This window comes from Desmodus rotundus, chromosome 9 (assembly GCF_022682495.2).
Source record: "Desmodus rotundus isolate HL8 chromosome 9, HLdesRot8A.1, whole genome shotgun sequence".
Taxonomy (NCBI): domain Eukaryota; kingdom Metazoa; phylum Chordata; class Mammalia; order Chiroptera; family Phyllostomidae; genus Desmodus; species Desmodus rotundus.
Window position 1 is genome coordinate 90,699,196 of NC_071395.1, and position 21,928 is coordinate 90,721,123.

Genomic DNA, 21,928 nt, shown 5'->3' on the forward strand with positions numbered 1-21,928 from the left:
ACCACAGCCCAGGCTACCTAAGTATTCCCTGCTTTCTGAAAGTTCTCTTTCCGCCACTGCACTTGTATGAAAGACCTACACTAGTACTGTGTTCACTAACCAAGGAAATCTGAAGAGGATTTTCACTTTTACGAAAACAGTGTTCCGTGTTTGTTCTGCAGCGGGCCCTTGCAGAAGCAGTGAGTGCGCCCCGGTTCCCGGGAACTGTGCCCAGCAGCCCAGCAGCCCAGCAGCCCAGCATCCAGCCACCAGATCTCTGAACTGTGTCTGCGAGGGCCGTACTTCATCTCGATTTATTCTGTGCTCCTGTTAGCAGGATGCACCCTGAGGTATCAGAAAAGCCTGAGAGCAAGTAAGGATGTCACACTTGGTGTAAAACTGGATGTAATGAAGCATTTGGATCATGGTGAATGAAATAAAGACATGATGTACGCATGGAATTTTGGGTCTGGGAGTGCTCATCTTTACTTTACGTCATTTCTACCTCCGAGAGCGTTCATAGGAATGTTCTACTTTTGGAAAGCTGGGGCAACCTGTCACTGCCTCGGAAGGGAAGCCATGGAACAAAAGGAAAGAGATTTATTCTTAGCCCTTAAACTCAAGAGGCTTCTGGAACCCTCAGCAGAGATGACAGGCTGAGACAGTTCTTGTGTCTCAGAGCCTGACTGCAAGATCCTAAGGGGGTGGGGAGGGCTCCCCAGTACTCGCTGCCCACCCCCAACACTTTCTATAGCACAGGGAGGGCAGAGGAGCTGGGGCAGGGCAAGTTCTACTATTTGTGCCTCAGTTTGCTCATCTGCAAAAAGGCTCGGGAGTATCTACCTCCTGGTGTGTTGAGAGGATGAAGTGAGTTAATTCGTGGTAATAAGCAGTTAGAACAGGGCAGCACTAGTAACTACTCCATAAACATTTCCATCTCTGTCACACCATGGAGGAATGGTGTGCCTGGGGCAGTGCCCAGAATCCCCTGCGGCCCCAGTAAAGGGAAAGACACCACCCACAGTTTCCCAAGTCCCAGAGAGATACAGAAGGTGTCTCTGCATCGGCCAGCAGGGACATACGGCAACGAGGACCAGATCCCTGGACATCCGCAGACCTCAGACCTTCGAGGAGGAAAGGCGAAAAGGCCAACTGGACGAGAAAACCTCCACTGACCAGGATTTCCCTATAAGGGCTAAAACGGAAGTTCTGCCATCAGCCAGTACAGAAGATAGTCCTTTTGGGGTTTTTTTTTGGGGGGTGGGGGTTGCATTGACTGCCAGCACCAACTCCATTTCAGTTGGGAAGTGCCGGCCTGTGGCTTTGCTCCTTCCTTTCTCTCTAGGGCTGGCACCCCGCCTGCTCTTGTGGATGAGGGCGGACTAAAATTTACTGCTCAAGATTGAAGTCAGCCTTTTCCTGGGGCTCTTGGCAGCCCAGCCCCTAAGATTAAGAACATCAGGCCAGGCCCTAACATCTGGGTACTTTGATCTCATGCCGATCCCCCTGGCAGCCTCTCCTTACTTGTCCCCACGCCTTTCCCTTTGCCTCCTCTTCCTGCCTTCCTTTCTTGGGGTCCTCCCTCAGGATGAAACCTTTACTTTGTCCCTGCCACGGACTCAGCCCTCGTGCTCAGGGCCGCCTGGCAGGCTCGGGCAGCCCCGTTCCAGGAGAGCCATGTGGTGTGGCTGGCTGGCTCCCCACCCCCGCAGCCTCACAGTGCTGCCCACCGGGCCAGGCCAGCTCTGCCAGGACACCTGGGAGGAGGCAACTCTGCCCTGACAAGAAGAGGTTGTTAAAGGCCTGACACCGCTCTCCCATTCATTCATGGATTCAGCAAGCTGTCACTGAACGCCCAGGTGGCCAGAGCTGGGCCAGTTCAGTCCTGCCAGGGAAGGCTGGGCACAGGCCCTGGCATATAGTGCCCTTTGCCTGGCCCACGGGGATGGGTCTCAGGGCATGCCCCTCCCAGCAGAGATGGCACGTGGAGGAGGTGCTGGTGCTTAGCAAATTGACGTGAGCAGAAAGGAAGCTCTGTCCTGCGCTCTGGTAAGTAACAAGGGCTACCCTGGAGCCAGAGGCAAATGGCCGGGCCCAGAGCCTTCCTCCTGCCCTTAGCCTCCTCTGGTGGGGGGAGCTTCCCAGCAAGGAGGCGCAGAACAAGGCTGTGGGGGGGTCCCCAAGGCCCCCAAAGCTGTCTGAACCGCTTGTGGGTGGGGTAGAGCTCCAGCAGAGGGGAGTGAGGACAGGTATTTCTGGAGTGATTTAAACCTCTGGACACTCAACCAGCCATTGCCTCCAGGCAGCACGGGGCATTTGGGTCCTCATTTCCTCAGCTGCCCCTGCCACCCCAGGAACCTGTAACCCTGCCTTCACCCCTCAGCTTTTCCCTCCCAGAGGAAGGGCTTTTGCCCCAGGGTGACTCCTGCAGCTGAGCTGTGGGCCATGAAGGGATTTAACCCAGAAAGGAAGCTGCACAGGGCTTTAGACTTGACCTCAGCCTTGGACTCAGAGAATGGCTGGACAAGAGCAGGGTGAGACTTCTCAATGTGTATCTTCTTTGTCATTCTGGCTTTGAACCATGTGGCACTATTACCTACTCAGAGCAGGAGAAACTTGTTTTTAAAAATCACGAACAAGGTACAACACGCACACAATCTGACCACCACAAGCAAAACCACCTTCTTAAAAGGTCGATCAGATTAGCCATTCCCACTGACTTTCCACTGTGCTTAAACCAACATGCACGCTCTCTACCGCTGGGCTGCTGCGCCCCTACCAACTGCCCTGCCTCTGCCCCTCCACACTCCCCGCCCCCAGGCCCAGCCAGCCTGGCCTCTCTGTCAACCCCCTGAAACTCCAGGACCCCCACAACAGCACCAGGGGCACTTGCTGTTCCTGGTGCCTGGGTCCTGGCCTCCATGTCTGCACTGATCACCCCTCACCTCCCTCTGGTGAGACCCTCCCAAACCAATGTCCAAACCAGCACACCCGCCCCTTGGCCGGCTTTAGCCTTCCTCGCAGCACCTGGCTGACCTGGCACAGTGGACCATCCTGTGCTGGCAGGGCCGTCTCTTTGTTCCTTGCTGTACCTCCAGCTCAAGTGTCCTCTGAATGAGTGAAGGCGGTCGGGGGAAGTCCGGCGATCCATTCCCCTGCCTCTGGGTGGTTTCAGAGCCCAAGCTCCCAAGGTCAAGTGTGTGCTTCCCTGAAGCTCAAAAGCTGCCCTGGAAGGTGGATGGTGTGGACCCCCCACCCAGGGCTGGCCTGGGCACCCCGAATGCGCCCCTCAGCCACAGACCAGAAATAACAGTAACAGCTGACATTCATGGGCTCTTACTGCAAGAGCTCGAGGTGCTGCTCTAACTGCTTCGCACAGATGACCTCCCTTAATCCTCCAACAGCCTTAAAACAACCCTCACAGGTGAGTCCTGTTCTCCCATTTTACGCCTGTTGGAAGTTGAGCTAAGTCACCTGAGCTCACACCCACACAACATCCCAAGGAATAGAGAGAAGGGTGAGCAGGCCCAGGAAGGTGAGGTTCTGGAAGAAGAGACCAGAGTGAAGGTGTCCCGGTGGGGCCCAGGGACAGAAGCCACTGCAGAAGTAACGAATGATGCCAGCTAAAACATGACCTTTATCTCTTAAGCGGTATGCGGAACAAGGCCCACCACAGGACACGGCAGGAACCCCTCTCTCAAGCCTCTTAAGGGTGTTTTATTTGTGTGCTTTTCTTTTTAGGTTTTTTTTTTTTTTTACAATAATGGCACATTAAAAAAAGAACTACAAAAAAGGACCATGTCTTTGAGTCCGTGTTCACATTGCCCTGCGCTGTGGTACCAGGACTGGCTGCACACTCCACTGGGGCTGGGATCCCGGCCTCTTGCAAAGGCAGAGACAGCTCCCTGCGCTGGGCCACGCAAGGAGCATGGGTGCTGTACCTCCGGACCCCACTAGAGGGCGTGCGCCTGGAGCTAACCCAGGCTCCCGCTTCTCTGAGGCCCCCCAGGTCTCTGGCAATGCCCTTCTCTCTCTCCAAATCAGACCCAGGAGATGGAAACATTAAGGAAATTATTTTGGTCCCCACAGGGGACTCTTTAGGGACTTTTTAGAGCCCTCCCCCGACCGGCAGGAGATGACACCCCAGCCTAGCCCAGTCACCCCTCCGTCTTATCTCCAGCCCAGCTGACACCACAGTGGTACCCTGGTTCTCAGGCCTGACCCAGGCCGCCCCCCGCCATGCCCCAAGGCCACCCTAGCAGGCACAGGAGTGATGGATGTTTGGACTCCTCAAGCTGACCCCCACTAAGAGCAAGAGGACTCCCCAAACCCCAGGGCCCTGGCTCAGAAGGAAGGACTGAGTGAGAAGCAGGGGGAAGGGGCCATGGTAAGGGGCTCAGAGCTGAGGCTGCCAGGTGGGAAGGAGAGAAGCGACAGAGGCTGGCTGAGGGCTCTGCGGAGGCTCCTCAGGCTCCGCAATGAGAAGAGGGTCCTGGGGTTTCGTCAGCAGGCCTGGGCAGGGAGGTCTAGGGAGAAAGAGGCAGAAAGAGGCTTCATCCTGCCTCTGGTTACTGTGGGGGCACAAGTCCAGGTCAAGACCTTAGAGCTTAGGACCCCAAAAAAGGAAACACCACGCTGCACTCAACCAGGTCTCAGCCCAGCCCTCAAGGGAGGGAGGGACCCTACCAGCCCAGGCCATGCCCAGCCCCAGCCCCCAATAGCGGCTCCCAAGGACACCTCTCCACAGGCCACCTGCCCTGGTAGCTGGGATGGGATGGGGAGGGCCCAGCTGACCCAGCTCCTCCCGCCCGGGGCCCTGCCCATGCCCTTGGCTCTACTCCTGCTGCTCATTCATCTCCATGTCAGACACCAGAATGTTCTTCTCAGTGGCTTCGCCGGGGCTGGAGGAGCTGCGGCTGTAGCGGGCGCCCTCAAAGGCACCACGCTCGACACTCTGTCGCCGCCGGTAGAGGATCAGGGCCGCGGTCACCAGGGCCAGGAGCAGCAGCACTGCCATCAGCACCACCACCAGGGCCGCCGGGTTCTCTGGGAGCGCTGCTGCAGCAAGATGGACACTCGGTCAAGAAGCCCCGCTGGCCCACCTCCAAAGAAATTCGGGGAAAAGGAGTCTCAGCCCCGCCTTCCACTCACCTGATGGGGAGAAGCGTCTCTCCTCAGCTGCGAGGAAAAGGGAGGGACCAGTTAAGGACAGTAGTGTAATGTAATGTAATAGAACAAGCAGCAAACACAGATAGAGCCCCCAAGTGCCAGACACTTTCATGAGCTCATTTAATCTAGTAGGTATTGTTATTATCCCCATTTTACATACGAGAAAACAGGCCATAGAGTTTAAGTGACTTGCCCAAGGTCACAGAGTTGGTAAGTGGTTTGCCCAGGGCTTGAACCCCATCCCTGCCCTTAACCACTACAAAATGACAGGTTTGCTGTCTAGCTTGGAAATTTGTAGGAAGAGCCAGTCCTTCCTACAGGCCAATTTATCCCAGGGAAGGGTCCCGGCAGCCCCAGACCTGTCTGTTCATGCCTTCCCCATGTTGTGTCTACTGCAGAATGAGAATTGGCCCCTGGCCCCACCCCAGTGCCAGCTTCATGGGGAGGGGAGGAGGCTTAGCGGTGTGCCTGCCGGGGCGCTTACCTCGAGGGAGCTTGCAGACAACGCCCATGGTGATGTTGGTGCAGGCGCCGGGCCGCCACAGTCCACTGCTGCTCTGGATCCAGTAGCAGCTGTTGTGGCTCAGCATGCTGGGGCTCAGGCCGGGGGGACCCCAGTTGGAGTAGTTAACTGCGGTGTTGTCCTGCCAGACCAGGGTGCCTCCTATGGGAAAGAAGGCACTGAGGGGCACGGGGGAGGACAGACAAGGTAGAGCAGGAGGAGGTGGGAGAGAGCAAGCCTGTTCTAGAATCCACTCCCCCCTCCCAAAAGCCCTCACCCCCACCACACCCTGGTGAAGGGCATTTCCCCTACAGCCTGAGGCCTTACCTTCCCCAACCCACATGCAGGGTACCCACCTTTGGGGTTGAAGTTCATGCCAAGCCAGGCGCCCCGACTCTGGCCCTCAAAGCTCTGCAGGTGCTCCCAGACAAACACGTTCTCCATCTCATCCCGAATGGACAGGACCGTCCCACCCACTGGACACAGGGGAGGTCCACGTGAGGACAGGCGGGTCTCCCTGGGGTAGCAGAGCCCCCAGAGGCCCCACCCCACTCTCTGGCAGCCAGAGGAGAGGATGGTGTGGAGTCCCGGCACTTATGTGTATGCAGTAGAGGCATTCTGGGTAGTGTCACACGTGGTCCACGGGAACGTGACAGGGCGCTTACGTGTGAGTGTCTGCGGGAAGGGTGGTGCGTGGGGGCTGCATTCATGGGGTCTGAGCGTCCATGAGAGGGGTCCCCACCTGAAATGCCCGAGTGGGCTCTAGCCTGCCCTGCCCACCTTGCTGGCAGCGCTGCAGTGCCTCCTTATGTCCCAGCCGCAGCTCCATGTGGAAGGAGTAACAGTGTTCCCGGAAGGGAATCCATGCAGAATCGGCCAGGTCCTGGGGACAGCTCCCATGGTAGCTTATTCTTCGGGGAGGAGGGGTCCCTGAGGGGGTGCAGAACTGAGGAAGTGGCCCAGGGTCCTCCCCGGAACGGTGTACATCTTGCCCACCCTTCCACCGCAGCGGGTGAGCACTCACCACCGTTAACTCCACACACAGCCCCCTGCAACTTGGTTTCGCAGCTGGTAGTGCGCCAGGCCCCGTCCACATCCACGTAGGCACAGCCCCCTATATGCTGGGGCTCCCTGTCCTGCCAGCCCACGTAGCTCAGCGGATCCTCCGAGACCCAGGAGTACCGCCGGGAGCCCTGAGCAGGAGGGGCTGTCAGGGTGGGAGGAAGAGGACCAGCCAGGGAAGTGGGGGCAGGGACGGCAGGGGGTTAGGAAGGGACAGGGAGGGCAATCGGGGGAGACTGGGAGCCCACCTCTTCACTGGCCAGCCCGATCCAGAGTGGCGTGCGCAGTCCTCGGGCAGCCAGTGTGAGGAAGGCCTGGGTGTAGGGGTCGGGCACGTGTGCCAGGCTGGAGTTGCGGCTCTCACACAGCAAGAGGGCATCGTGCCAGCTCAGTGGTTTCTTCAGCAGCCGGAAGGTGCCGTTGAGGTAGGACAGCTCAGTGCCAGGGGCAGGGGGCGATGCTGCTGGGGATGGACTCAGCAAGGGGTCTGCAGGGAAGGAGACAGGGCTCAGGCAGGCTCTGCCCCCCACCAACCCCGTTCCCAGGCATGAGGCTGGGGGAGTGCCAGACGTCAGGCAGAGACCAGGCCTCCACTGGGCACAGGGCTTACAAGACTGACAGTGACTGTTAGCCACTGTTACCATTAATGACACACTCTTGCCAACAAATCGAGCAAGCTAGAGCCCTCACCTACTCCTACACAGGCACCCAGGGCAGCGGGGTCTGAATGTGGAGCTGCAGGGGCCTCGGACAGAACCTCAGGTTGCTTGTCACCGTGGATACCTAGGGTCTGGTCTCCCTGGTCAGCTCTTCATACCCAAACCTGCCTCCTGAGACCCCTCAGTGCTCACTGCCTTTCCTTCCGATTGGCACCTGGCCTTTCTGACCCTGCGCCTCCCAAGCAGACATGAGACTCCAGGGGTGAAGTCAGGAACCATGCTTCAATCCTCCCGGCAGGGCCCTCGGCATCTAGCCCAGTGCTGGGGTGTCCAAGTGTCCTGGTGACACACACCTGTGCCCTTCTGGCAGATGAAGCCATGTGTCTCCTCCGTGCAGCTCCGATCATCCCAGCGGCCAGTGAAGTGGGTTGAGGGGCTGTGCAGGACCACCGCACAGCTGGTCTGGGGGAAAGGAGCTGCTCAGGGGAGCCCCCACAGCTGCCTCCACCTTGTGCCACTGCCCCCAAAAGGCACTATCAGCAAAGAGGCTGGAAGAGGGGGGACCCGGGGAGTGAAGGCAAGCACCGCAAGCTAGGGCAGTAGGGCAGTGGGGCAGAGGGTGGGAGGCAAAGGAGACGAGGAGGGGCTTCCTCACCGGTATGTTGCCACTGGCAGCAGGGCTAGGGCCCGAGGGCTCCCCTGGCGCCCAGTTGGCGAATAGCACAGGCTCTTGCTCCACCCACTGGAAGTCCCTCTGCGAGGCATGGAGGCCAATCCAAAGGTCAAAAGTCACATTGGGCAGGCTGGCTGTGATGAATGCTACAGTCCCCAGAAGAGAGAGTTATGAGTGAACAGGCAGCCCCTGCTCACTCTGCACTAGCCATTTTGGGGGACTGGGTCCAAGGATACTGGGGCCTCCCCAGGGGCCAGCCCTACCTTGCTCTAAGGGGTTGGCGATGGTGACCAGTTGGGCCTCTTGCTGTTCACAGGAGAACTGTGCCTCTGACCACTTCACCCGGTCCTGGGGGGCCTGGCCCTGGACTCGGAAACACTGGAGGAAGAGGGACAGACGTGATGTCCAGCTCCACCTCCCTGTCCCACAAACCCCGAAGTGCCACTGCGTAACCCCCTCAGCAGCAGGTCCTGGGGAGGCTTTGGGTCTCCGGGGGCAAGTCTCCAGCACCCTCACAACCCGGTGCAGCAGACCACACACACTTGCCTACACTTTGGGGAAGTGTTAGTGGGAGGATTTCTTCGGGTCGCCAAAGGCTCTACCACCTACAGGAACAGCACCTGGGCCAAGCACTGGGAGGATGGACAAGGTCTGTCTCGCTTTCTGCTAAATGTCTCCGGAAGTGTTGTCTGAAATCTGTTATCTTGCCCTTTGAACGTACATGATTATCTCTGGATACTTTTATCTTTTTCTAAATTTTATTTATTTATTTTTAGAGAGAGGAGAAGGGAGGAAGACAGAAAGGGAGAGAAACATTGATGTGTGAGAGAAACATCAACAAGTTGCCTTTCACACGCCCCCACCCTGGGACTTGGCCAACAAACCAGGCATGTGCCCTGACTGGGAATCGAACCAGCAACCTTTCCATTTGCAGGCTGGCACTCAATCCACTGAGCCACGCCAGCCAGGGCTTATCTTTATTTTTGAATGACCTTTGTGAGGGAGCAGGTTCTAACTCCCATAATTTTATGTTTCTCTTTTCCCACCTTCTCCCGAAGGTCAAAGAAACCTCCTGCATGGGAAATCTTTACCAAGTGAAGACTGTTTCTTTGAAAATAAATTATTTACAGTAATTTTCTGCTCAGAGGCAGTACAATCAGGGAGAAAGAATGTATGTAAAATATATTCTGTTTTATACTAGGTGGAAGAAGCCAAGAAAATACGTTTTTGGAAAAATTTAATGAAATGAGAAAATGTTCAAAATACAACACTGACCAAAAAAACTAGATATGAAATTGTGTTATTAAGAACATCCTGAATTATGTGGGAAACGATGGGAAGGGAAGCGACAAACACTGATAATGATTATCTCTGGAGAATGTTAGTTTTTTTTTTCTTTCTGTATTTTCCAAAGTTTTAATAATACACATGTCTTTTTTTTTTTAACAGAAAAGGTATAATACTCGCTTGAATATTCTGAGAGGAAGAGCCCCATGACACTAAGCGTCTGGCCGCACTCCAGTGCGTGACAAAGACTGATGGGTCACATGATCTAAGGCCACCTGACGCAACCCTCACAGTCCTGCAAAGAAGCCCAGCTGAGGCCCAATGCCCTTGACAGCAGCACCGACAACAAGGAAGCAGTGACCTGCCCTTCCTGGAATCAGCTTCTTCCAGCCACTTGTGAAAACAATGAAGGTCTACTCGGGTCTGATCAATCAGCCCAGGATGCAAACCGCCACTTTTGGAAAGAAATTCACACTCAAGGGACCATTTTGGAAACACGTTTAGCAGGGTAGCTCAGTTGCTAGGAGTGTGGTCCCCACACATCAAAATTGCGGGTTTGATCCCCAGTCAGGGCACATACAAGAAGCAACCAATGAATGCACCAGCCAGTGGAACAACAAATCGATGTTTCTTTCTCTCTCTCTCCCCCTTCCTCTCTATCTAAAATCAAACAGTACATAAAAAAATCTTTTAAAAGACAACATGTTTAGAAACATATCCATTCAAATTAATTTTATTGCCCCAAACTTTCCTATCTGCACATTCAAAATACTTGGGAAGAAAATTTTCTAAATATTATTTAAAAAAATAATAACCTACTTGATCAAGTCTCCTGATTAGTTAGTTTATAAGGCAGATTAGTTAAAAGGCAGAAATTCTAGCCAATTAAAAAAAAACAAACTTTGTTTAACTGGTATAGGACTGAAAAATGCAGAGAATGCCTTAGAAAGCCCAGCCACCAATGAACTTTTTTCACTTCAACCTATTTGTCTTCTGTGAGACGACTTTTTAATCTGCAACAACCATTAAAGTCACATTTGGAAATAACTGGACCTTCAAACAAGACCTGCGGGCCATGAATCAGGGTCAGACCACGAGTGTTCTGAACGAGGAAGATGCGACCACTCTGCCCCTTGTAATTACTTAAACATTAATAGTGGTTACAACTGATCATTGCTGAGTGAGCACGATTTTTTCATATCGCTAATATAGAAAAAGTTAAACATTTAAAAATACTTTAAACTTTCAACTCATGCTTTATATTATTTTGTCTTGTGAGTATGTTCTTATATACAACATTAGTCACATTAATATAAAGGTAAACACAGTTTTTGTAGACACACGCATATACATAATGTACACACAAACTTTGCAGGTTCGTATTTTGTTTTATGAGTAGGAGTTCATTTTCAAAATGTTTAACCACCACTGATCTAGAAAACACAAAAACTATTTGGACGACACTATTTACTGGTGGATCAGAAGGTGCTGCTACACTGGGTCATTTTCCCAGGAGTCCAGCCCTGGCATTGGGCCAAGCAGGAGAGGTTGGAGGGCACAGGCAAGAGGCCATGACATTGATGTTGCCAAAAGGCCAGGACACCTGAGGCCAGGCCTGCTCCTATTCACACCCTCTCGCCTGACTCCCTTGCGTGCCCCCCACCTCCTACCTTGTTGAGGAACTGGCTCCAGCCAGAGGGGCAGCCCCCCAGGACCGCGGGTGGCAGGTCGAGGGGCTGCGTCTTTCTGGTGCTGTTGCTGCGCTTGCAGACATAGGGCAGGGCTGTCAGGCATCTCTGGTCCCCCCAGTCCTCTGCAGAAAGGGGAGGAGAGGAGAGTCGCTTCCAGTTCAGAGCCGGGCTCGTAGCACCCTCATCCCATGCCCTGGGAAGAGGCTGGGCTAGAGCCCAGGTCTCTATGCCCAACTCTGAACTCAAGTTCTCTGTGGCTGTGGAACCGTGGGGACAGGCCCTCTCCTCTCTGATCTAGACCTTCTTGAGGTGTGGGAACTAAGATGAGAAGAGACTGGTGGTCCCTGCCCAAGCTCACATTACTGCCCCCAACATCAACCCTCACCTGGGTGTCTGCGCCCTCTCTGCCCCCACCTCGCCCTCACCTCGGCTGGCGGTCATGTACACGCACTTCTTATCCTTGCCGATGGGCCGAGGTTTGCCAGGTGCCCAGGAGATGAAGTTTATGATGGAACCATCTGTCCACCTGCAATGGCACCGGGCAGAGGGGACTGCAGCACTGGTCCCTGGCCTCACTGCCCCCGTATGCAGCAAAGAAGGCCATGGGAAAGGGGGCGGGGAAGGACCCAAGTCCAGAAGCTCATCTGTAGGCTGAAAAGTGGAACTACTGTTCTCAGTGCGGCTGGGGACCCAAGGACCTGGTGCCTCCAGGTAAGGCCCGGTTCCCCCCCCGGGCACCGATTTCTCTAACCAGAGAAGAAGTCTAAGAGTCCCAGGGCAGGGCTCCAAGGGCAACAGTGTGCTGACGCCTGTAGGGTCCTGTCCTTCCTGCCTGAGGGCAGGGTGGGTGTGCCCCACATACAATGAGGCCCCTTCTGGACCATCATAGGTACTTGCCCATATCCCGAGGGGGCGCTATTCCTGAGTGGCTCCAGCATAATATGAGTTGCCATGAATTAGTGCCCGATAATGCGCCGGATGCCGTGCTAAGGACTTCACATACCTTATTTCTAATCCTCACAACAACCCTTCCAAGCAGGCCTCATCGTTCTCATATTCAGATGAGAAAATTGAGGCCCAGAAAGGTTAGGTCACTTGCTTAAAGTCACACAGCCTGTGAGGGGCAGATTTAGATTCAGATCCAGGTCAATCCATGTCTGTGTTGCGCAGCCCCCCTACCACAAGCCTGGGGTCGAGGCCAGCCATCCATGCAAGTGCCCTCCCCCACACCTGCTGCCCCCTGCCCTCGCCCTCCAGCCCCCTGCCCCCTACCTGAAGCGTCCATCGCTCTCTGACGTGTGCAGGCCGATCCACCAGTGCTGCTCCTGGCCCCGGGAGAACTAGGGAAGTCGGGTGGGCAGGTTAGTGTTGGCAGGGCCTCTTCTGCTGCTGGCCCTGCCAACTGCATGCCCACTTCTTGGGTGCCCACTTCTCCCCCTGCCCACTTGTATGCCCACCTTCTGCAGGTTGTGTCCCAGGAAATCCAACTCGGCCTGGCTGTGCACAGAAGCCAGCTCAGCCCGGAACCACGTACAGATGCGCTGGGCCTGAGTCCACATGGAGTGATGCTCGAAGAACTTGTACTCGGCATCCTGGAAACGCAGCCATTCCCGCCGGCCTGCAGGGGTAATGCTGGTGTGGGAGTGGTGGCCAGGCTGGGGCTGCCTGCCTAGCCTCGGAGTATGACAAGGTGGGGTCCAGGGCAGAGCCAGGGCAGGCAGGTGGGCCTGTGAGCCCACCCAACCCAGGCTGATAGGGCTGCGGGTGCCCCATCTCTCAGCTGGAACCCCTAACCCTCTTCTGTGCCAGGCTCTGCCCTGGAGGTGGTGCCCCTTCCCCTCTCTGGACTGCTACGGGGGGCGTGGTGGGCAGGGGGCCTCACCTTGTGGGCTGACGTCAGGCTCCCGCACGTCTGTGCCTACAGGGACAATGTGGACAAAGACGCTGCAGGAAAAGGAGACCCTCCCTTGGGTTCCCAGCCTGTAGCCCTTCACCCCATTCCCAGTCCCCCAGAGCCACCCCACTCAACCTCGAGGGATCTTGCAGATCCAGTCCAGCTGCGTCTCACACTGCAAGGCCACCCACTGCAGGGAGGCCAGGTCGAGCACTGCACAGCCCCGGATGTCGTCATCATCGTGCCGGCTCCGGTCAAAATTATGGTAAGAGAACTGAAGACGGAGGTTAGAGTGGGAGAGGGTCCTGAGGCTCGAGGTGCAGGCTAACCCCATCTCCAGAACAAACAAGAGACCTAGCCTGAGTGAGGAACCCCCAACCTGGGCTGGATGTCCCCACTTCCCTCCTTTCCTTTACCTGCTAGCCCAGAGTAGAAGCTTTACCTCTGATAAATCTCACCCATCTCTTCTCTCCCGCCCCAGGAGACCACGCCCACAACCAAGCCCCACCCGCCCAGGTCCCCACCCACCCCATTCAGGCTCCCTCACCCCTAGGCCGTCGCTCCAGCGCCAGCTCTGGCCCGCACTGGGGTCTCGGCGGTTCAGGCCCATCCAGAACCAGTGCTGCTCGTGGATCTCAGGCTCAGATTCACTTCAGCACAACCCAGGGGTGAGGACACAGAGATTAAGGTGAGAGAAGTTAAGTGTGAAACCTTCCCCCTGCCCCTTGCTGCTCTGATCTGGGCAGTCCTGAGGGCCTGGGGCCTCTCCACCTGGGCTTCAAGCTCACCAGGGAGGCGGGGGTAGCACTGAACCTGGCGCCCAGCTCATGGGACTGTGGGTGGTCTGGCTCACTTCCCTGGCTTCTCTTTGGGCTGGGTGTGCTCTGCCAGCAACACTGAAGACTTTCACTTTAGGGAGCTTAGGAGGTGGATGGAGATGGATACACCTGGGCTCTGGAATCAGCTAAACCTGGATTCCAGGTCTGGTCCACCCATGGACCAGCTCTGTGACTGGGGAAATAACCCAACCTATCAGCCCACAGGTCAATGATAATACCCACTCCCTAGGGTTGCTCAGAGGATTAAATGCGGATTAAATGTTTAGCACAGTACCTGGTACCTGGTGAGAAGTGATCAATATGAGCTATTATAATTACTAGTCAAACAGTGTAATCGTGATGTTTGCTGGGAGGAGATACCCCCGGAATTAGGATCTCAGGAAGCTGGGATCCGTGGGGTTTCTCCCAGCGCTAAGGGAATCACAGGTACTGTGTGTGGTCTTGGAGCCCAGAGCCCGCAGGACCAAGATGGATTCCTGGAGGGACCCCCTGGGGAAATGCTCACTTTTGTAGCCTCTCTCCTCCTGTCTTCCAGGAAAAGATTTTTGTTGAGGAGTGGGGGTTATGATGGGATGGTGTAGGGTGGGAGGGGGAACATTCAACTTGGTCAGCTTGTACAAACAAGGTTTTGCAAAGGAGAAGGAGTGCTGGGGAGGGCAGTTCCTTGTGTAGAAGTTTGTGAGTCTGGGGGGGCGGCTGTTGCTGGCTCTGCGACACCGGTGGGCAGCACCGGGTCTCTGACCCCAGGGAGACCAGGTCTACCTGGGGGGCCAGGGTGGTCCTGGCACTGGTAGCAGATAACAGGTCACCGCACGCCCTCACTGGAGTAGCCCTCACCCAGCCTTGCAAAGCCAGGAGTCGCCCACGCACACACACAGGCCACCGCCCCAGGCTCCGTACCCGAAGATCTTGTTGAGCATGTCAGCTACGAAGTGCTCCTCCTCGTAGCTGGCCAGGCTCAGCAGCCGGGCCCCCAGCTCCTGGCAGGCCCCCTGGGCCTGGACCCAGCTCTTCTTGTCCTGCAGCCGCTCGGAGCTGAACACCTGCAGGAGCAGAGTCCAGCTGTCCCCAGTGGCCCACTTCCCCAGGGGACACCTGCCCTCCCATGACAGCAGTGGGGAGTGGGGCTGGGGCCTCACTGGGCAGGGGCAGAGGTAACGACAAATCTGCTCATCAGAGAATGAGCCCCAGAGGAGCAGGGCGGACACGGGCAGCTCCTAGAGAATGTCGCTGCCCAGTTCCTCGACCAGAGGCCAGACAGGAGTTCCTACAGCAGCAGAGCCACAGTCTGCTGTGGGCAAGTCCCCTGCCCTCCCTGCACTTCAGTTTTTTTCATGTAACAAAAGACTACATCAGTGGCTCCCAAACCGGCAAGGTTTTAGAATGCAGATTACCAGGCACCACGCGTCCTGCTGAATCCCCGTCCCCACAGAGGCAGCCTGAAGACTGTATTTGTGTCAGGCTCCCAGAAGAGCAGCCAGCCTGGCTCCCACCCTGTGGAAACCTCTGAATCCAATGATCTGCATGGTTTCGTCAATTCCTCAAGTGTTTACTGAGCACCAGCCACAAACCAAGTCTCAGATTCCACTGACAGGAGTTTCACCAGAAATGCTGTCTGCAGTCCACTGTGGCGAGAGGTATTTTCAGGGCCACCGTGTGGAGCGTGGCTGGGTCTCACTGGGACCCCCTCATCAAGGTGGGCCGCCTCTTTGCTCTTCACTCTCTCCCTCCCCCACGCCAACAGGCTGCCTACCTTATAGCAGTGCCGCAGTTTGGGGTCTGAGGCCCAGCCCTGGGGGCAGGAACCAGTAAGGCTGGGTGTGGGGTCGGGCCCAGGCAGTTCAGGCGTCACTGGCGTGCCCAGGCTCTGCCGGCAGATGTAGCGAGCCCAGAACGTGGTGCAGTTCTTCACCTCCCACAGGCCCATGGCGCTGCCCGTGGCCAGGGCTACGCACCCCCCACGGCCATACCCTGAAGGAGGGAGAAAGGACACCCTTACGCTGAGGAGGACTCATGGCTTGGTCCTCCCTCACGTGCCCCTGGGGCACCACGACCACCCTTGCCCTTGTTACCAGCATGGCCCTCTCTGCAGGGACAGTCTGTGAGGTCAGGGCCCAGGTGGGAGGAAGGGAATGGAGGTAGAGTCCCAGCTCTGTGTTTACTCCTGTGAGCTCTCAGGCAAGTTGCTTAACCTCTCTGAGCTTCTTTCAACCCCGACCTCATCAGGTTATTCAAAGGGTTAATTAAAAAAGATAATGAATGTGAAATGGTAATAATAGTGAGCACATATATTGCACTCGCTATTCTAAGAGCTTTACATACACTAACCATCGAAGCCTCACATCAACCCTACAAGGAAACTACCAATATTCCCATTTGACAGGCGAGGAAACAGGCCCAAAGACGGGCAGCTAATAAACAGTGGAGTCAGGATCTGACACGGGTGGACTGGCCCCGGATCCCGTTCTCCTAATGGCTTCTCCGCGTTGTACGAATGATCAGTTCACTGGGAAGCCCTGGGTCTCGGTCCTGGCAGGACAGGTCCCCCGAGGAAGTCAGGGAAGGGGCTGGCTGGGTGGCGTCGGGGAGGGGCTCACCAGGCTGGTCCCGGTTCCAGTGGGTGTACATGACCTCGTCCCCACTGAGCCAGCGGAAGGAGCCGGTGCCATTGAGGTCCTGCAGGGCAGTCCAGAAGTACTCACCGTCCCAGTTGTAGATAAGGCTACTGACAAAGGCCTGCTCGAACCTATGAGAAAGGGGCTGGTCAGGGCAGGCAGCACACCTCCCACCCCTCCTGGCAACGCAGGCCAGATGCCCTGCCAGGGAGCCTAGGTGCTGTGTCGGACCAGGAACTTGTTTAGGGAATGGGGTCCCCTAAGGACCCCGCAGCTGACACATATCGGTCCAGGTCGCCCTCTACTGTCTGCCCTCCATGCCTGGCTGAGAAGAAATTGAGAGAAAAGCAGACCCAGCCCAGGCCTCTCTTGGGCATCTAACCCACACCTACATCTGTCTGTGCCCCTGCCCAGGCCCACCCCACGCCAGAGTCGCTTACTAATCAGGAATCCTTGTGACAATATTAGAGAAAGGCCCTAGAGCCAGCTGATGACAAGGTGCAACCCCGCTGTTTGATGGAGGGGCCACACGAGGCCAGGACATGGGTGAAGGCTAGTCTGGGCAGCCCCTCCCATACCTGTTGGTGATGGTGACCAGCTGAGAGCCGTAATCCGCGCACAGGCGCCGGGCCTCGCTGTAGGTCACTTGGTCCTCTCCCAGCCAGTAGCAGGACGGGCTGTGCCACTTCCAACCCTGGCTCGAGAGAGTGGGCAGCAGAGGGGTGTCTGTGGGGAGGGTGCCCCTCTCTCACCCATCAATCCTGGGGCAGGGGGATGCCATCGGCGTCACCATTGAATGTGTCATCGGCTTGGGCACAGGACAGAGGGGACTTGTTCAACACCAGCCATGGCCTTCCTATGCTGTATTCTGCACGTGTCACTCCACACTCCCCCCCGCCCTGACCATTACCCACACCTGCCAGACCAGGGGTGGGAGCACAGCCCGAGGGTGGCAGCTGGAGGTTGGCGGGCAGCTACCTGGCCTGTGGCCTGGCGCAGAAAGACAGTGGCCCATCAGCCTCCTCTCTTGAACATTTAGCCATGAGAAGCTGTGGGAAAATTGCCAGTTGGCTGAGAAACCAGAGCTAAAAAGCTGGGGAAGCTGCCAGGATGGGAGGGGGGGGCTGGGTGATCCTCAGGGGCCTGGAAAAGCTGAGGTAGAGGGTGTGCCCAGCCTGGGGGTGGGGAGGGGAGCGGAGCAGACCCTCAGCGAGGGGCAGCAGGGAGGCCTCAGCTCCTGAGCAGCTCTCCACCACCTGGCCCTTCCACCCCACCGACTCCTCGCCCCTTGGGCCACCCTGAGGGGCTGGCTCTCTGTTCCTGCCCTTCAGCTGAGGAACTGAGGCTCAGAGAAGTTAAGAGACTCGATTTTGTGATCAGATCCTACCAGGTAGAGCCCGGACCAGAAGCCACACCACAGAGGCTGGGCCTGTCCTCAGCCCTGCTCCCCCAAGATGACTCCAGATGCTGCCAGGGCCTTCACCTCCAGCAGGCCTTGAAGTGGGGAGCCTTGGGGCGGGCTCGAGGTTTCAAGAAGAGATACGGCTCTCTGGGCAGGAGCCGGGGCAGAAGAGAAGCTGGTGTGCATGTGTGCTCACATGCACGTGTGTAGGGTAGGGGGGATCTTGCGTGTCCAGCAGGGCTCTGCTAAGACCCCTCGCTCTCCTGGGGTATTAACCAGGGCTACTCAGCTCTCCCACACATTTCAGACCAGCCCTGGTGCCTGGGCAGTAAGAAGTAATTCCTCTCCACCTCCTACCCCTACCTTACTGCCTCCCGCCCCCAGCTCTTCAGCTGGGCCCCTGTGTGCTCCCTCCCTCCTCCACACTAGAGCTCTTGCCTGTTGTCATTCCCTGCTCCTCCTCACCCCCTGGGGTAGAGTTTTGGGTGCAGGTGGGGTGGGGAATGGTAAGGGGACTTAAAAAATGGAAAACAGCAGAGCTAGGCTGGCAAGGGGCTGGCTGGAGGAACATGGCCTTGGCAGATGGAGCTGCCAGGGTCCGAAACACGACAGACACATCCACCCCACTCACACCTCTTGGCCAGGGCTGGGCCAAGAACCTGGGAGGGGGCCTGGGAGGGCTGGAGGAGGGACATGGGCTGATCACCCACTTTCACCCTCATTCGTACACTCAGCTCCTGTTCACTTATCCACCCCCACCCCCCACTGGGTCCTAATCCATTCCCTCCCTGAACATCTGGTAGCTCCTGAGGCTGAGAGCACAAGGATTGAGACTCCAGATGGCCTCATCCCCCGAGGAGAGACAGACAGACAAGCACCCACCACATCAGATGGCGTGACGTGTGCCAGCAAAGACAGAGAGCACACAGAGGGCACGGGCTCACCCCAACAGCCTCCACTCAGGTGACAACTGGCCAGACTCACTGCCACCTCCTGTTCTCTGCTGCCTTTGGGAGATGGCTTCCCCATGGTCAGGGGGCTCAGGGATATGGGTGGGGAGCTCTGCTTACTCCAAAGAGCCCCCCACCCCACCCCACTCAACACCACTTCTGGAAAGCAGCAGTGTGTAGAGCAGGAAGAAAGGTGTGCCGAGGAAGGGAGAGTGCAGTGGGAGGCTGCGGGGTTTCCACACCTTCCCCCTGGGCGCCCCTCTGGCTGGCCCCACCAGCGCCCAGATCCAGAAGCACCCTCACCTTCCGGCAGCCGTGGTCCTCCTCAGTGGCCCCCTGGCTCAGCTGGCCCGCTTTCTTACAGATGGACGGCAAGGACTGGTTACACGGACTGTCATTCCAGCGACCTTCCTGGGGACACAAGGTGCAAGGGAGTCTCAGCCCCCTCTCCCCCAAATCTCCCAAAACCTTTAGCAAACCAGGTTTCTAGACCTGAGCCTGTCTCTGCTTGCTGTGTAATTCTGAGCAAGAGGCCTAACCTCTCTTGTGTTCCAGGCTATAAAACAGGGAGAGCAAGATTAGTTCTATAAGCCTCACCGGGCTGATGAGAGCAGACAGAGCTGATGCGCAAATGCCTTAAAAGGTTGGCAAGCACAGTCTAAATGGGAAGAGACACTCTTTTAGATCATTTATAGCTCATTGGCAGGACAGACAGATGAGATTCCCAGTTCTGCACGGTGTCCAGCCAGTAACTGCAGAGCCAGGCTGGGCAGAGACGGTGCGCCCAGACCTGGATCTCGGATGATGGAGCTAAACAGGAATTCAGTCCTCAGCCCCTCCCTGCCCTCTGCCTCCCAGCCAGCTGTTTGTCTGCCTTTAGCTCCAGCCTGAGGGCAGAGGTGGTAGTGTACCCCGGCCCCCAGGAGAACGCCTGGCATGTAGCAGACACTTAACAAAAATTGTCTAGAAAATTAAAAATGGCAGCCCCCACTCTAGATGGCTCTGTCTTTACAGTCCCTGGCACGATTTGTGGTATCTCCCGGGAGTGTCCCATCTGTCCCTGAAGCGGGCAGTCTATCCCTATGGTGTTATCCCTTTTGTGAAAGGTTTCTTATCTCTGCTTGAAGTCTTGCACCGATTCCTCCACCTACGCACACTGCCTCTGAGTCAAAGCTTTGGTGAACAGACATCGCCCCCCAAGTTCACGAGGAGACAGGACCCTGCACAGAGCAGTCTCGGTGCGGCCTGTGGAGCCCGTCCACGTAACATGGGTTCTGGTGCCACCTGCCGGCAGGGAACAGCAGCTGGCGGCAGACCAGCATGGCTCCAGGCAACATCCTAAGGCTTCCTGAGGATTAACTCCTTTAATCCTCCCAGTGACCCTCTGAGGTTGGCACTGTTAGTGTTCCATTGACAGGTGAGGAAACCGAGGCACAGAGAGGTTCAGTAACTTGCCCAAGGTGACCCAGCTTGTTGGGGAAAGAAGGGGAGAGTCAAACACTGGCAACCTTTCCATGTGGAAGGAAAGGGGTTGGGGGAGGGGGGGAGATGGGGCTTCTGGGAAGCATTGGGGTGGGATTCCTGGCAGGCACCGATATGACTGGGATAGCACCAGAAGGCTGGGGTGCATTTGGGGCCCTGTGATATGGAAAGGGGGTTCTCACCGGCCCCCAAATGGTGACACAGTCCTCCAGGCTGTCCCGGAAGTTGTTTGGCTCAAAGGGGTGCCAGTGGGTGAAGCTCACAATGCTCCCGTCAGACCACTCAAAATTCATCTGCAGCTTCAAATCGTTGAGGCCAATCCATAGCTCCTCCACCTCTGGGGTGCAGCAGGAGAGGAGAGAAAGGACACGGAGGTCAGCCTTGGCCACCAGCAAGGGAGGAAGGGACAGTCCCCGAGCCACCTGGGTAGGACCAGATGGACATCAGGAGGTCCTGTCCTCTACCCCAGACCAGCAGCGGATGAGCAGCCCCTCACCTTGCTTGATCTGCTTGGTGATGAACTCCAGCTCATCCATGCTGTGGATGCTGAGCAGGTCACCCCCGCCCCGCAGACATGCCTTCTTGGACTCCTGCCAGCTGCGCTTCTCGGCTTGCAGGCGGTAGCAGTGGCCCTGGAAGGGCTGCCAGCTGGGCTCGCACTCCACCCTCACATTGGCCCGCACATCTGCAGAGACCCATGAGGCTGCTGCTCAGGAGTTCAGCTGCCCCACACAGGCGCTGAACCCACTGGGCACTAACACAGACAGAACCTCAAATTCATTTCCTCCTAAACCTGTCACGCATCAACCCTTCCTGCCAGAACAGGTCTGAGTGCTGAATGATGATGAAAAGACAAAGCTTCCGGGGCTGCTGGAGGCCCCATGGCAGAGACCCGGGAGGTGGTGGCAGATTCCAACCAAGACAGGACAGCCCCTCTAGCTAGGGCTTGTCCAGCCCTGGGAGCCTCAGTTTCCTCTTCTATAAATGGAGTTTCCTGCTATAAGTTTCAAACTTAACTCATGTCCACCTTGCTTAGTAAAAGAAACCAATGTCATTATCTCAAATACCATCTACTGAATGTGGACTCAGTGCTGGCCCTGGTGGTCCAGGATGGAGGGACTGAGGAAACGGGGTCCCACCGTGTGGGCAGCAGGTGAAGTCACTGCTGACTGGCTGGCATCCCTGGCCGGGATTTCTCCTGATGCTACTTCCCCCACCCCAGTTCCTCTCCCTGCTCCCCAGGACTGACAAACTGATGGGTCCCAGGCCCTTCCACGCCCCCACTTCCATGCATTTCAGGTTCACCCTCTGGAGATCAGGACTCAAGGGCAGCTGAGACAGACAAGCCCTCACTTGGGCCTTGGCATTTCACCAAACCACCCACAAACCACCCAAGCTCTCAGGCTTGGGCAGTACTCTTGGCTGGGCGGGATAGCATGTGCCCACTCAACGCATCGCCCATGACTGGGATGCTGGGATCCACTCCATCCTGGGAGCCGCTGCAGGGTCCAGCCCAGTAAAGTGGGTGGGGCTGAAAGCCAAAGCAGATCTCTCCTGGGCTCTGGACAAGTCGGTCACCTCTGCCGGCCCCCGGGGCAAAGACCCAAGGCTGCTGCCCCAGACAGAAACAGAGTTTAGTGGGTGTTCAGACCCCAGGGGCCTGCTTTGGGCTGTGGGAGGAAGGGAATTCAGGAAATATGGATGCTTTGAGGGCACGATTGTGC

The 21,928-nt window shown here is 56.6% G+C and overlaps 1 protein-coding gene across 1 annotated transcript in view; it reads right to left on the minus strand.

The window, feature by feature from the left end:
* Nucleotides 1-283: 283 nt before the first annotated feature.
* Nucleotides 284-21,928, minus strand: part of MRC2 (mannose receptor C-type 2) — a 53,898-nt gene continuing 32,253 nt past the window's right edge. Inside the window, exons 7-30 of the mRNA XM_024573152.4 lie at nucleotides 20,701-20,889; nucleotides 20,387-20,541; nucleotides 19,026-19,133; nucleotides 16,949-17,064; nucleotides 16,353-16,501; nucleotides 15,509-15,726; nucleotides 14,656-14,798; nucleotides 13,464-13,566; nucleotides 13,052-13,190; nucleotides 12,905-12,940; nucleotides 12,480-12,640; nucleotides 12,295-12,362; nucleotides 11,448-11,548; nucleotides 11,002-11,144; nucleotides 8,308-8,422; nucleotides 8,027-8,190; nucleotides 7,725-7,833; nucleotides 6,961-7,199; nucleotides 6,675-6,843; nucleotides 6,431-6,580; nucleotides 6,007-6,126; nucleotides 5,633-5,812; nucleotides 5,131-5,157; nucleotides 284-5,034 (exon numbers count right to left, since the gene is read on the minus strand). Of these exons, the coding sequence (XP_024428920.2) occupies nucleotides 4,814-5,034; nucleotides 5,131-5,157; nucleotides 5,633-5,812; nucleotides 6,007-6,126; nucleotides 6,431-6,580; nucleotides 6,675-6,843; nucleotides 6,961-7,199; nucleotides 7,725-7,833; nucleotides 8,027-8,190; nucleotides 8,308-8,422; nucleotides 11,002-11,144; nucleotides 11,448-11,548; nucleotides 12,295-12,362; nucleotides 12,480-12,640; nucleotides 12,905-12,940; nucleotides 13,052-13,190; nucleotides 13,464-13,566; nucleotides 14,656-14,798; nucleotides 15,509-15,726; nucleotides 16,353-16,501; nucleotides 16,949-17,064; nucleotides 19,026-19,133; nucleotides 20,387-20,541; nucleotides 20,701-20,889 (3,323 nt within the window). The 3' untranslated portion in view covers nucleotides 284-4,813. The remainder of the gene's footprint in view (nucleotides 5,035-5,130; nucleotides 5,158-5,632; nucleotides 5,813-6,006; nucleotides 6,127-6,430; nucleotides 6,581-6,674; nucleotides 6,844-6,960; nucleotides 7,200-7,724; nucleotides 7,834-8,026; nucleotides 8,191-8,307; nucleotides 8,423-11,001; nucleotides 11,145-11,447; nucleotides 11,549-12,294; nucleotides 12,363-12,479; nucleotides 12,641-12,904; nucleotides 12,941-13,051; nucleotides 13,191-13,463; nucleotides 13,567-14,655; nucleotides 14,799-15,508; nucleotides 15,727-16,352; nucleotides 16,502-16,948; nucleotides 17,065-19,025; nucleotides 19,134-20,386; nucleotides 20,542-20,700; nucleotides 20,890-21,928) is intronic.